This window comes from Pristiophorus japonicus, chromosome 5 (assembly GCF_044704955.1).
Source record: "Pristiophorus japonicus isolate sPriJap1 chromosome 5, sPriJap1.hap1, whole genome shotgun sequence".
Lineage (NCBI taxonomy): Eukaryota > Metazoa > Chordata > Chondrichthyes > Pristiophoridae > Pristiophorus > Pristiophorus japonicus.
In genome coordinates, this window is record NC_091981.1 from 287194428 (window position 1) to 287209829 (window position 15402).

The 15402-nt window shown below is 48.1% G+C and overlaps 1 protein-coding gene across 1 annotated transcript in view; it reads right to left on the bottom strand.

Annotated features, from left to right (window-relative positions):
- mindy4 (MINDY lysine 48 deubiquitinase 4) overlaps positions 1-15402 on the bottom strand; it is a 278164-nt gene that overhangs the window by 163909 nt on the left and 98853 nt on the right. Inside the window, exon 6 of the mRNA XM_070881748.1 lies at positions 6092-6144. Within this exon, the coding sequence (XP_070737849.1) occupies positions 6092-6144 (53 nt within the window). The remainder of the gene's footprint in view (positions 1-6091; positions 6145-15402) is intronic.

The following is a 15402-nucleotide window of genomic DNA, read 5'->3' on the forward strand; positions in this document are numbered from 1 at the left end:
GGAGAGAAGAGAGAGAGGGGCTGGGAAGAGAGAGGGAGGCAAAGAGAGAGGGAGGCTGGGGGTGGGGGAAGAGAGAGAGGGGGTGGGGGGGGGAAGAGAGAGGGAGGCTGGGGGTGGGGGAGAGAGAGGGGGTGGGGGGGGGAAAGAGAGAGAGGGGCAGGTGGGGTGGGGGTAGAAAGAGGGGCTGAGGTGGGGTAGGGAGAGGGAGGGAGGGAGGGGTAGAGAGAGAGAGAGAGAGAGAGAGAGAGAGAGAGGCTGGGTGAGGGGTGAGGGGAGAGTGAGAGAGTGAGAGAGTGAGAGAGGAGAGAGGAGAGAGAGGAGAGGAGAGGAGAGAGAGGAGGAGAGGGAGGGGGAGGGAGGGAGGGAGACAGAGAGGGAGGCTGGGAGGGGCAGAGATAAAGTGAGGGGCTGGCGGGGGGGAGGGGAGGAAAGAGAGGCTGGGGGGAGAGAGAAAGAGGCTGGGGGAGCGAGGGAGAAAGAGGCTGGGGGAAAGAGGGAGAGGCTGGGGCAGAGAAAGAACGAGAGCGAGGCTGGGGGTGAGGGGGGGGAAATGAGAGAGAGAGAGAGAGAGAGAGAGAGAGAGAGAGAGAGAGAGAGAGAGAGATGGGCGGCTGGGTAAGAGAGAGAGCGAGCGAGCGAGAGAGAGACTGGGTGGGGGGGGGGGGGGGGAGAAGGGGGAAGATTGAGGAACAGGCCTTCGGGGCCGGCTTATATACAATGCTCCCAAGGGATGCTGGGATCCCTTGGGACTTCAGGGGATGCACTCCCTGGTGGCAGAACATGGGAGTGCATGCTTTACAGATGCACAACATTACCGCCAAAGTCAAAGTGAAAACTATTTACTTTGAGATGGTCGGGAGCCTTTCTTTCCCTGGTGGACCACCTCGGTACAAATGTCTGTTCTGGTGTATTGGCTGTGGCCTCGCTAGGCTGACGTGTTGTTGGCCTGGTAGGGCTGCTCGGTGAGCCTAGCCTTGCTGGGCTGTTGGATGTGATGGGTTCGATTTCCTGGTCCGGCGTGGTGTCTTTGATCCTTTGGGTATGTGTTGTGGGCTTGAAAAAGGTGGTGTCTGCTGTGGGTTGTTCAGGGCAGTTGTGAACCGCAGCCTTGTTTGGTCCAGGTGCTTTCTGCAAATTTGTCCACTGTCTAGTTTGACTACAAACATCCTATTCCCTTCTTTAGTTATCACCGTGCCCGCGATCCACTTGGGACCATGTCCATAGTTTAGCACATACACAGGGTCATTCAGATCAATTTCCCCGTGACACAGTGGCACGACCATCGTTTACATTTTGTTGCTGCCGCCTTATCATGCAGGTTGGGGTGAACCAGCGAGAGTCTGGTTTTAAGTGTCCTTTTCATGAGTAGCTCAGCCGGGGGCACCCGTGAGAGAGTGGGGTCTCGTGCGGCAGCTGACCAGTACTCGGGACAGGCGGGTTTGGAGTGAGCCTTCTGTGACTCGTTTAAGGCTCTGTTTGATGGTTTGTACTGCCCACTCTGCCTGCCCATTGGAGGCTGGTTTAAACGGGGCCGAGGTGACATGTTTGATCCCATTGCGGGTCATGAATTCTTTAAATTCGGCACTGGTGAAACATGGCCCGTTGTCACTGACCAGTATGTCAGGCAGGCCGTGGGTGGCAAACATGTCCCTCAGGCTTTCAATGGTGGCGGTGGTGGTGCTTCCCGACATTATTTCACATTCAATCCATTTTGAAAAAGCATCCACCACCACCAGGAACATTTTACCGAGAAACAGGCCCGCATAGTCGACATGAATCCTCGACCATGGTCTGGAGGGCCAGGACCACAAACTTAGTGGTGCCTCTCTGGTCGCGTTGCTCAACTGAACACATACGCTGCATTGCCGTACACAGGACTAAGTCAGAGTCGATACCGGGCCACCACACGTGGGATCTGGCTATCGCTTTCATCATTACTATACCCGGGTGTGTGCTATGGAGATCCGAAATGAAAGTCTCCCTGCCCTTTTTGGGTAGCACTACGCGGTTACCCCACAACAGGCAGTATGCCTGAATGGACAGCTCGTCCTTTCGCCGCTGAAATGGCTTGATTAGCTCTTGCATTTCAACGGGATGCTGGCCCAGCTCCCATGCAGTACACAGTTTTTTTTTACTAGGGACAGCAGAGGGTCTTGGCTGGTCCAAGTCCTAATCTGGCGGGCCGTGACAGGTGATTTATCATTTTCAAACGCTTCCATGACCATCAACAAGTCTGCGGGCTGCGCCACCATCAACAAGTTTGCAGGCTGAGCCATTTCCACCCCCGTGGTGGGCAATGGTAGCCGACTGAGAGCATCCACACAGTTCTCGGTGCCTGGCCTGTGGTGGATGGTATGCGGGCTGAGGCATTCGTATTTATCTACTTGTTTTCAGTGAACAGGCATGTGAGGGGCTTGTGATCGGCTTCCAGCTCAAATTTGAGGCCAAACAGGTACTGATGCATTTTCTTTACCCTGAACACACACGCTAATGCCTCTTTCTCAATCATGCTGTAGGCCCTCTCGGCCTCAGACAAGCTCCTGGAGGCATAGGCAACAGGTTGCAACTTCCCCGCAACGTTAGCTTGTTGTAATACACACCCGACTCAGTACGACGACGCATCACATGCTAGCACAAGTCTTTTACACGAGTTATACAATACAAACAGCTTGTTGGAGAATAAAATGTTTCTGGCTTTCTCAAAAGCAATTACTTGTTTTTTTTCCCCCATACCCAGTTCTCACTTTTGCGCAATAACCCATGTCGGGGCTCTAAAAGGGTGCTTAACCCCGGTAGGAAGTTACCAAAATAGTTGGAGTCCCAGGAACGACCGCAGCTCCGTGACATTGTGGCCTGGGCGCGTTCCTGATAGCCTCTGTCTTGGCATCTGTGGGCCGAATGCCGTCCGCCGCGATCTTTCTCCCCAAAAACTCCACTTCTGTTGCCATGAAGACGCATTTCGACCTCTTCAGTCACAGCCCTACGCGATCCAGTCGCTGGAGAATCTCCCTCAGGTTTTGTAGGTGCTCGGCGGTGTCCCGACCGTGACCAATATGTCGTCCTGAAAAACCACCGTGTGTGATACCGACTTGAGTAGGCTCTCCAGGTTTCTCTGGAAGATCGCTGCAGCCGACCGAATTCCAAACGGTAATCTGTTGGAGATGAACAGTCCCTTGTGCGTGTTGATGCAGGTGAGGCCCTTCGAAGACTCCTCCAGCTCCTGCGTCATGTAGGCCGAAGTCAGGTCGAGCTTGGTGAATGTCTTGCCTACTGCCAGCGTCGCAAATAGGTCGTCTGCTTTAGGTAGCGGGTATTGGTCCTGTAGCGAGAAACGATTAATAGTTACTTTATAATCGCCGCAAATCCTGACCGTGCCATCAATTTTGAGTACTGGAACAATCGGGTTGGCCCACTCGCTGAATTCCACTGGGGAGATGATGCACTCGCATTGCAGCCTATCCAGCTCAATTTCCACTCTCTCCCTCATCATGTGAGGTACCGCTCGCGCCTTGTGGTGAATGGGTCGTGCCTCTGGGACCAAGTGGATCCGTACCTTCGCCCCAGAAAAGTTTCCAATGCCTGGCTCAAAAAGGGAAGGAAATTTGTTAAGAACCTGGGTACATGAGGCCTCATCAACATGTGATAGCACTCGGATGTCATTCCAGTGGATTTTGCCCAGCCAGCTCCTTCCAAGCAGTGTGGGGCCATCCAGAGTGGCAGTTCATGCACCGTGCCCTTGTAGGTGACCTTGACCATGGCGCTGCCCAGGACAGTGATGAGCTCTTTGGTGTACATTCTCAGTTTCATGTGGATGGGGCTCAGGGCTGGTCTGAGTGCCTTGTTGCACCACAGTCTCGCAAACATCTTTTTACTCATGGTGGATTGGCTAGCGCCAGTGTCCAGTTCCATGGCTATGGGTAAGGCATTCAATTTTACGTTTAGCATTATAGATGGGCATTTCGTCGAAAATGTGTGCACCCCATGTACTTCAGCATCTGCCTCCTCTCTCAGGCTCAAAATTGCTTTGATCCACCATGGACCGATCTTCCTCTGCCACGTGGTGGTTAGCAGGTTTTGCCAAGCTTGCAGCTCGTTGGAGGTGCCCCATTGTTCCACAGTTCTTGCAAATATACCCTTTGAAGTGACATGAATAGGCTGAATGCAAGCCCCCACAATGCCAACAAGGTATGAAGTGCCTTGCATTCATCCTTTGTTGGGGACTCAGTCATCTGGGTCACCTGAGGCCTGCTGGCAGTTGCAGACTCGTGGGTTCTGCCCTGTACATTTCTGCTCCCAAACACAGTTCCAGTTAATTTATGAACATTGCTAGAACTTGTGTGCTGAGAGATTTGTTTGGTGTTATCACTGGTGGACATAAACACCTGTACTATCGCAATGCCCTTACTGAGGGTCGGTGTCTCTACAGTCAAAAATTTTCGTAGGATGGTCTCGTGACCAATGCCCAGTACAAAAAAGACTCTTGAGCATTTGCTCCAGGTAGCCATCAAACTCACATTGTCCTGCAAGTCGCCTTAGCTCGGCGACGTAGCTCGCCACTTCCTGACCTTCAGATCGCTGGCACGTGTAGAACCGATACCTCGCCATCAGCACGTTCTCCCTCGGATTAAGATGCTCCCGAACCAGTGTACACAGCTTCTCATACGACTTATCTGTGGGTTTCACCGGAGCCAGAAGATTCTTCATGAGGCTGTCGGTCGGTGCCCCGCAGACTGAGGAGGACCATTGTTCATTTTGCAGCACTTCCTTCTCTGTCCAGCTTGTTGGCTACAAAGTACTGGTCTAGCCGTTCGACATAGGCTTCTCAGTCCTCACCCTCTCAGAACTTCTCCAGGATGCCCACACTTTGCTGCATCTTTGCATTGGATTCGTATTCTCGTCATCAGTTATTGTGTTCCTAACACAGATGAGACTGCACACAGGGAGGTTAAAGTAACAGTGACCTCAGTCTTTAATAAGACACTCCAGAATGAGGAACAGGCCTTAGGGGCCGGCTTATATACAGTGCTCCCAAGGGATGCTAGGATCCCTTGGGACTTCAGGGGATGAGCTTCCTGGTGGCAGAACATGGGAGTGCATGCTTTACAGATATACAACAGGGTGGGGTGGTGGGGGGGGCAGGGGGAAGACGGATCACGTTCTTCCAACCCTCTACAAGGGACATCGTTGCAGTGGATGCTATGCAGAAGTCACGACACTGTCACTATTCACTTCATACCTGTTAACAATCTGTATACAATGCCTGACCCATCCATGGTGGGGGGACGGGATGGGGGAGGCTGCACTTGCGCTGGGGTAAGGCACTTCGGCTGGGGGAGGTATGTATTTGGACTGGGGTAAGGCACTTCGGCTGGCCCTTGCTGTCTGGAATCTGTCGAGTTACAATTTGCAAATCAGTGAGACCTTGGGATGGGCGGTTGCAGTTACACATTCCTGTGAAACTTCAGGGTGTGGCTTATCCTCTAAGTGGACCAATCATAATCAAAGGGTGGAGCATGGCAGACATTTTTTTTTCAGTACAAATAAACACGTCCAATAACAAATGGTTAACGTCACTTGCTCGTTAACGTTACGGAAACGTTACAAAGACACCCTCAAAGCCTCCCTGATAAAGTGCAACATCCCCACCGACACCTGGCTACCTGACCTGCCGAGCATTACCAGCATTTTCTATTCTAATTTTAGATCTCCAGTATCTACAGTATTTTGCTTTTGTTACAATTAATCAATGTTCCCTCCACTTTATTTCATGCACAATTCCCAAACAGCACAAGACAGGCACGTGACTTGCACCAAAGCCTGTGCCAGTGTAACCAAGGTAGGTGCATAAGAAAAGCCCAGGTTAACTGACACAGTATCCCCCTCCTTCCTTTTAGCAAAGGGTCACAGCTCTCCTTGTCTTTAGTGTCTTGCTCTGAACAATATCAGGAACTTATTGTGCGAGTCTTCAGCTCATCACTTTGGAGCGGAGAGTTGCAGGACACTTATTTTTTAAGCCTTTACATTATTTAAAACAGTATTCCAAAAGGCAACTTCAGATTTACAGAAGCTTGGAAAGATTTACAAATAGTACCTATCTGCAGCCGTTCCTCCAGTTCATTTTCAGGAGAACACATAGCGGACTTTCTGAAAAGCAAGAATAAGATGTTATTGTGTGTGAAGATAGTCAGGATAGTCCAATGCAGTAATGCGTCTGTGTAAAGCAGGGCAGATGTGTAGTCTAAATGATTTACTGTTAGCCAAATCCACGTGCATATTCATTTCCACACTGCACCAAACCCATTCCAAAGCATGTTCCCCGACATTGACACTAAGCGTTAACACACTCATGTGGGCATTATCCATATGCCAATCTTGAAGGGAAGTGCCAGCAGGCTTCTCGATTTCAGGAACTATCACATTTGGGATCGGGAAGCGCTTTGGTGCCGTCGTGTTCTCTCGAGGTTGGTGGGGAAGCAGTAAGTTATTCGGCGGATTTCCGATGCCGCCGGTGCGCCTTGGGCCTGTGAAGGAGAGAGAGAGAGAGAGAGAGAGAGAGAGAGAGAGAGAGAGAGAGAGAGAGAGAGAGACAGCCCCCGGTACCAGCAGCCGCCACTCTGTCACCCGGTAATTTGTTCCCGCGCCTCGGGTGCATCCTTATTACAACATCAGCGGCAGTTGGCGAGAGGCGGGAGCAGTGTCGGAGCGGCCTATAAAAGGCCCAGCGGGTGTTCCACAGGCAGCGGCAGTTGGCGAGAGGCGGGAGCAGCGTCGGAGCGGCCTATAAAAGGCCCAGCGGGTGTTCCACAGGCAGCGGCAGTTGGTGAGAGGCGGGAGCAGCGTCGGAGCGGCCTATAAAGGCCCAGCGGGTGTTCCACAGGCAGCGGCAGTTGGCGAGAGGCGGGAGCAGCGTCGGAGCGGCCTATAAAGGCCCAGCGGGTGTTCCACAGGCAGCGGCAGTTGGCGAGAGGCGGGAGCAGCGTGGTGTCGGAGCGGCCTATAAAGGCCCAGCGGGTGTTCCACAGGCAGCGGCAGTTGGCGAGAGGCGGGAGCAGCGTGGTGTCGGAGCGGCCTATAAATGTGAGCTTGTGCAGCTACAGCAGGGAGAGAAGGCAAAAAAGAAGTAGAAAGGAATCAAAAGGTGATGTCACAGCCAATGGGGTAAGTGATTGGTGAGTAGCTTTTCTTTTTATATCAATAAGTAAACTGTAACATTGTTGTTACCAATTTAAGGATATCTAAGGGTTAAGGCATGGCAGGAGAGTTGGTCACGTGATATGCTCCTCCTGTACCATGTGGGAACTCAGACACTTCCGGTGTCCCTGACAACTACGTGTGAGAGAAGTGTATCTGCCTCCATCTCCTGATGGACCATGTTGCGGAATTGGAGCTGAGAATGGATTCACTCTGGAGCATCCACGATGCTGAGAATGACATAAGTGGCACGTGTAGTGAGTTGGTATTACCGCATGAGAAGGATCCACAGCCAACTAGGGAATGGAAGACCAGCAGGAAGAGTAGTGCAAAGAAGGTAGTGCAAGGGTCCCATCTGGTCATCCCCCTGCAAAACAGTGCTGTTGAGGGAAATGACTCATCAGGGGAGAGCAGCAGCAGCCAAGCCCATGGCACCGTGGCTGGCTCTGCTGCACAAGAGGGCAGGAAAAAAAGTGGGAGAGCGATCGTGATAGGGGATTCAATCATAAAGAGAATAGATAGCCATTTCTGCGGCCGCAAACGAGACTCCAGGATGGTATGTTGCCTCCCTGGTGCAAGGGTCAAGGATGTCTCCAAGCGAGTGCAGGACATTCTAAAAAGGGAGGGAGAACAGCCAGTTGTCGTGGTGCACATTGGTACCAACGACATAGGTTAAAAAAAAGGGATGAGGTCCTACGGGACGAATTTAAGGAGCTAGAAGCTAAATTAAAAAGTAGGACCTCAAAAGTAGTAATCTCGGGATTGCTACCAGTGCCACGTGCTAGTCAGAGTAGGAATCGCAGGATAGCACAGTTGAATACGTGGCTTGAGCAGTGGTGCAACAGGGAGGGATTCAAATTCGTGGGGCATTGGAACAGGTTCTGGGGGAGGTGGGACCAGTACAAACTGGACGGTCTGCACTTAGGCAGGACCGGAACTAATGTCCTAGGGGGAGTGTTTGCTAGTGCTGTTGGGGAGGAGTTAAACTAATATGGCAGGGGGATGGGAACCAATACAGGGAGACAGAGGGAAACAAAAAGGAGACAAAAACAAGACAGAAAAGAGATGAGTAAAAGTGGAGGGCAGAGAAACCAAAGGCAAGAATCAAAAAGTGCCACTGAATATAAAAGGGCTGCAGGAGGGGTCAAAACTAAAAATCATGGTTTAAAAACGAGAATGAAAACACTCAACCTAAATGCACGCAGCATTAGAAATAAAGTAAATGAGTTGACCGCACAAATCATTACAAATGGGTATGATTTGGTGGCCATTACAGAAACATGATTGCAGGGTGGCCAAGACTGGGAATTAAACATACAGGGGTATCTGACGATTCAGAAAGATAGGCAAGAAGGGAAAGGAGGTGGGGTAGCTCTGTTAATAAAAGATGATATCAGGGCAGTTGTGAGTGATGATATTGGCTCCAATGAACAAAATGTTGAATCATTGTGGGTGGAGATTAGAGATAGTAAAGGGAAAAATTCACTGGTCGGCGTAGTTTATAGGCCTCCAAATAATAACTTCACAGTGGGGCGGGTAATAATCAAGGGAATAATGGAGGCATGTGAAAAAGGAACGGCAGTAGTCATGGGGGATTTTAACCTACATATCGATTGGTCAAATCAAATCGCACGGGGTAGCCTGGAGGAGGAATTCATAGAATGCATACGGGATTGTTTCTTAGAACAGTGTGTAACAGAACCTACAAGGGAGCAAGCCATCTTAGATCTGGTCCTGTGCAATGAGACAGGAAAAATAAACGATCTCCTAGTAAAAGATCCTCTCGGAATGAGTGATCATAATATGGTTGAATTTGTAATACAGATTGAGGATGAGGAAGGTGTGTCAGAAACGAGCATACTATGCTTAAACAAAGGGGACTACAGTGCGATGAGGGCAGAGTTGACTAAAGTAGACTGGAAAGAAGGAATAAACGATGGCACAATTGAGGAACAGTGGAGGACTTTTAAGGAGCTCTTTCATAGTGCGCAACAAAAATATATTCCAGTGAAAAAGAAGGGTGGCAAGAGAAGGGATAACCAGCCGTGGATAACCAAGGAAATAAAGGAAAGTATCAAATCAAAGACCAATGTGTATAAGGTGGCCAAGGTTAGTGGGAAACTAGAGGATTGGGAATATTTTAAGCAACAGCAAAGAACGACTAAAAAAGCAATAAAGAAAGGGAAGATAGATTACAAAGGTAAACTTGCGCAAAACATAAAAACAGATAGTAAAAGCTTTTACAGATATATAAAACGGAAAAGAGTGACGAAAGTAAATGTTGGTCCCTTAGAAGATGAAAAGGGGGATTTAATAATGGGAAATGTGGAAATGGCTGAGACCTTAAACAATTATTTTGCTTCCGTCTTCACAGTGGAAGATACAAAAACCATGCCAAAATTTGCAGGCCACAGGAATGTGGGAAGGGAGGACCTTGAGATAATCACTATCACGAGATGGGTAGTGCTGGACAGGCTAATGGGACTGAAGGTAGACAAGTCCCCTGGTCCTGATGAAATGCATCCCAGGGTATTAAAAGAGATGGCGGAAGTTATAGCAGATGCATTCGTTATAATCTACCAAAATTCTCTGGACTCTGGGGAGGTACCAGTGGATTGGAAAGCAGCTAATGTAACGCCTCTGTTTAAAAAAGGGGGCAGGCAAAAGGCAGGTAACTATAGGCCGGTTAGTTTAACATCTGTAGTGGGGAAAATGCTTGAAACTATCATTAAGGAAGAAATAGCGGGACATCTAGATAGGAATAGTGCAATCAATCAGACGCAGCATGGATTCATGAAGGGGAAATCATGTTTAACTAACTTACTGGAATTCTTTGAGGATATAACAAGCATGGTGGATAGAGGTGTACCGATGGATGTGGTGTATTTAGATTTCCAAAAGGCATTCGATAAGGTGATACATTAAAAAGGTTAATGCAGAAGATAGAGGTACGTGGAGTCAGAGGAAATGTATTAGCATGGATAGAGAATTGGCTGGCTAACAGAAAGCAGAGAGTCGGGATAAATGGGTCCTTTTCCGGTTGGAAATTAGTGGTTAGTGGTGTGCCATAGGGATCAGTGCTGGGACCACAACTGTTTACAATATGCATAGATGACCTAGAAGAGGGGACAGAGTGTAGTGCAACAAAATTTGCAGATGACACTAAGATTAGTGGGAAAGCGGGTTGTGTAGAGGACACAGAGGCTGCAAGGAGATTTGGATAGGTTAAGCGAATGGGCTAAGGTTTGGCAGATGGAATACAATGTCGGAAAGTGTGAGGTCATCCACCTTGGGAAAAAAAAAACAGTAAAAGGGAATATTATTTGAATGGGGAGAAATTACAACATGCTGAGATGCAGAGGGACCTGGGGGTCCTTGTGCATGAATCCCAAAAGGTTAGTTTGCAGGTGCAGCAGGTAATCAGGAAGGCGAATGGAATGTTGGCCTTCATTGCGAGAGGGATGGAGTACAAAAGCAGGGAGGTCCTGCTGCAACTGTATAGGGTATTGGTGAGGCCGCACCTGGAGTACTGCGTGCAGTTTTGGTCACCTTACTTAAGGAAGGATATACTGGCTTTGGAAGGGGTACAGAGACGATTCACTAGGCTGATTCCAGAAATGAGGGGGTTACCTTATGATGATAGATTGAGTAGACTGGGTCTTTACTCGTTAGAGTTCAGAAGGATGAGGGGTGATCTTATAGAAACATTTAAAATCATGAAAGGGATAGACAAGATAGAGGCAGAGAGGTTGTTTCCATTGGTGGGGGAGACTAGAACTAGGGGGCACAGCCTCAAAATACGGAGGAGCCAATTTAAAACCGAGTTGAGAAAGAATTTCTTCTCCTAGAGGGTTGTGAATCTGTGGAATTCTCTGCCCAAGGAAGCAGTTGAGGCTAGCTCATTGAATGTTTTCAAGTCAAAGATGGATAGATTTTTAACCAATAAGGGAATTAAGGGTTATGGGGAGCGGGCGGGTAAGTGGAGCTGAGTCCACGACCAGATCAGCCATGATCTTATTGAATGGCGGAGCAGGCTCAAGGGGCTAGATGGCCTGCTCCTGTTCCTAATTCTTATGTTCTTATTCTGCGCCGAGTGTTGGATCACCCGCTTTTGGCTCGCATCAGTGAATAGTGCGATGGTGCAGGAAACCCCTGGTCAATTTGCCCCTTCCTACCCCAGAGGCGTCGAGGAGAACTCTAGCCTGCCTTGCACCCACCTCAGTGAGTGGGATCACATAGCTCAGCGAAGACAGGGATCAAATCTGGTACCCCTTTGCTTTGCACAGCTCGGCCACTCACTATAAACCGGCTGAGCCACGTAATAACACCACGAGGTGTAATACAATAAATGCATATTAATAATAAATGCAGGGCTGTTGATCCTCTACGCAGATAGCCATCTGTCACTACTTCACCTGGTTGCTATATACCAGGAATGTATTGGTTAGTTATCTGATTTCAGGTCACTGTTTTCTCAGTAGATTATGTTTCAAGCTTGATGCAAACATTGTAATCAAGCAAACTGTGTTTACCTGCCACAATGCACAAATCAAATGCCATAGAAACTCAGTGGCTCAACAGATCAACTAATCTGCAACTTGATTAATCGCTCGTGGCTAGAGAGTAGTGCAGTGCAATAGCATTTCTTTCACTCTGCGCTCTCACTTTATAGCTGTGTTTACATCCCTCTGTTGCACACTGACAGCTGGCAAGCTTTTACAGGCAGCTGCTTTCAAGGCAGTGTGTATCAATGTACAAACAACACTGCTTTGGAGAAGAGAAATTCTATTGGATAGAACAAGCAGCTTGGTCTAAATGGCTGCAAACCTTCGTGAACCACAAGTCATGGTAATGGGGTTAAAATTCCGGTCGGACGATTTCTTCTTACGAAAGCTTCCGACCCGAATGCAGATTCCCGGTCGCAGGCCTTCATTTGCTGCGCAGCACATAGGGACCTGTCTTCAAGGTACGCAAGTCCAAGCTGGAGTCAGATCTGGTTTTTCACATATGTACAAACACATATTTAAAATGTAAATAGCCCGAATTCTATGCTTGGGGGGGGGGGGGGGGGGGGGGGATATTTTAAGCTCCCACCCCCACAACACGCAGAAACCCCCCCGGGACCTACAGCCACTCCCCTACGACCTCTTCAACAATGTTCCCAGTAAGGTGTGCAGCCACGCACCAATCACGAGGTCCAGCGCAGGCCGCTCACCAGTGATACCGCACATGCGGGGCCGCGTAGCAAATTTAAAGGATCCACGCAGGATAAAGAAATTAGAAAGAACATTGCTCTTCAACCGCTCCATATCCAATCTGTGATCTTCACTCCACTCCACGGCTGTGACCTGGCATCACGGGCCTTCCCTCTCAATTTGGCTGAGAAGACCAGGAAGATCCATAAACTAGAAATTTGAGGCAGTCCTGGAAAAAAACCTTTGCTTATACAAAAGCAAAATACTGCAGATGTTGGAAATCTGAAATAAAAACAAAGTGCTGGAAATCTCAGCGGGTCAGGCAGCACCCGTGGAGAGAGAAACAGAGTTAACGTTTCGGGTCAATAGTCCAGTTCTGACTAAGGGTCGTCGTTAACACGGTTTATCTCCACAGATGCTACCTGACCCGCTGAGATTTCCAGCATTTTCTGTTTTTATTTAAAACCTTTTTCTTACGTCAATTTGATCTTCATCATAATGCAAGGAATCGGGAGGGAGAAACAGAGTCACAGCCACACCCTCATAAACCTCGGCTGCCGTTGCGTGTAAAAAGGTGAATGGACAAAACCTTCCAAACTGGGAAGGGTCAAACAAAATGTGTTTTTTTTTACCCAATGGAAGCCAGATCCCTTGATGGGATAGAACATGCAGCTTGGTCTAAATGGCTGCAGACCTTCGTGAACCACAAGTCATGGTAATGGGGTTAAAATTCCGGTCGGACGATTTCTTCTTACGAAAGCTTCCGACCCGGAAAAAAAAAATCTACGTATCTACCAGTTGGTCTCGGAGAAATGTAGATTCCCGGTCGCAGGCCTTCATTTGCTGCGCAGCACATAGGGACCTGTCTTCAAGGTACGCAAGTCCAAGCTGGAGTCACATGGGCCTGGACAACCAATCACGATGCAGTATTCTCATTGATCATAATGGGACCTCCATTTCTCCCATTACTATCAATGAGAAAACACCCTAAAACACCCAAACACAACATAATAAATAAATAAAACACCTCACATATATAAATTAATTGAGATTAAAGTTAATATTTTAGCGAAAAAAATATTTTTGGAAAAAAGCGTGTTTTAATACGGTTTAAAAGTAACTGAATGGACAGTGTTTTTAAACATTTAAAAATAAAATTTAAAAACATTTTTATGTTTTAAAACTCTTACGCTGGTAAAAGTAAGCTATGCGTCTGCTTTTACCAGTCTTAAGAGTTTGAAGGACATTCGCTGGGCATGAGTTAGGTAAATAGCCCAATCTCTCCCGCGCGAATGTCCTTCTCCCGGAGATGCGGAGGAACTGGAGAGAGAAACCTTGACAGATCGTAAAAGCTGGTTTTCGGCGCATGCGCATCGCACCCCGAAAACGGGCTTTTGCGCGGCCTTGCTGGGTTCGTGCGCACTTCGTCCGCAACCGGTGAGGCCGGAATTTCAGCCCCAATATGTTTTATAGTCAAAGAAATCTTCCAGAGACATGACCTTGACATCAAAGGTGACGTATGCTGCTTGGAAGCCGACGGGAAAAGATTTTCAGCCTCTTCAACCCAGGTCTGTCCTCTGGCGACAAAGATCTGACAATTCGCCCCGACATAAACCGCTAGTAATTTCTCACGTGGGAAAATTAAGAATCTTCATATCCAAAAGGCTGACCAGAGTAAGGAGTATCCCTGGTGTCCTAATTCAACAGCTTAGTACATGCAAACTATTATCCTCCCAAAACAATACTGTTCAACCACTGGCTTAGTAGAGAACAGATTGAGACATTCCTTGGCTACCTTCGAGGAATGATCTAACCTTCATTGATTAGATGGCAGGTCAAGAAGTTCTAGGACTCGAGCATTGGCTATCACCCATTGTAGTGGGTCCAAAAACAAGGGGCTATCTGGGCAGGGAGACATTTGTAAGCTAGTTTGTTCAGAATCCTAACTACAAGCTGGGTTCAATCGATCAATATCACAAACTTGCATTTATATCGAGCCTTTAAGGTAGAAAAGCATTGCAGTGGTGCAGGTGGATTGCAAAGATTCAATAGCACTATTCATAAGAGTTTTCCAGGTGTCCTGGCTAAGTTTCTCCAGTCTTCCCTCATGACTATGAAACTAGGGATTACCCTCCTTGCTCTGCGCTGCCTCCGAAGCTCGAATTTCTCCCTTGTGTGTCGGTGACCAAAACTGGACGCAGTACTCGAACAGCACAGTTTGATCCCGACTTCTGCTGGCTTGTATTTCAACATTCTATTGATCTTGTTGATTGCTGCTCGTCACTGGACGGATATATTAAGCATCGATCGAGTTGATGAAAACATAGAAACATAGAAATTTACAGCGCAGGAGGCCATTTCGGCCCAGCGTGTCCACGCCGTACTTTTGAAGATTCCAAGGTCCCTTTCAACTTCATCTTTGGTTATTTCAGCAGCGTCGTGGAGAATGTTTGTTGCCCATTTTTCCTTCATAAATGCAGAACTCTACACTTCTCTGTATTATATTTCATCGGCCACTTACATATTTTATCCAGCTAATCATGTAATTCCAGAGCTGGCTCCTCTGATTCCACTGTCGTCGTCTCCCCTCCCCCTGCTTGGCAATATTTCAGAAAAACAAGAGTTCTCCCCGGTGTCCCAGCCAATATTTATCCCTCAACCATCATCAATAAAACAGATCATCAGGTCATTATCACGTCGTTGGACCTTGCTATACGCAAAACTGGCGGCCGCGTTCCTTGTATCACAACAGCGACTACATTTCAAAAGTATTTCATTGGCTGTCAAGCACTTTGGAAAATCCTGAGGTTGTGAAATACAAGATCTTTCTTTACCATTTCAAAGTAAGTGATCGTTTTAAGGCAGTGGTGAGATGTGTCGAGGCACTAAATAAATGCAGGGCTTTTATTCCCCAAATTGAAGGCCACAAAATTCAATTTTTAATAATAGGCAAGAGTTGAGGGCCAATAAAAAGTGACACTGCGACAGAGGCTTGACCTCAACCTCAGTGACACAA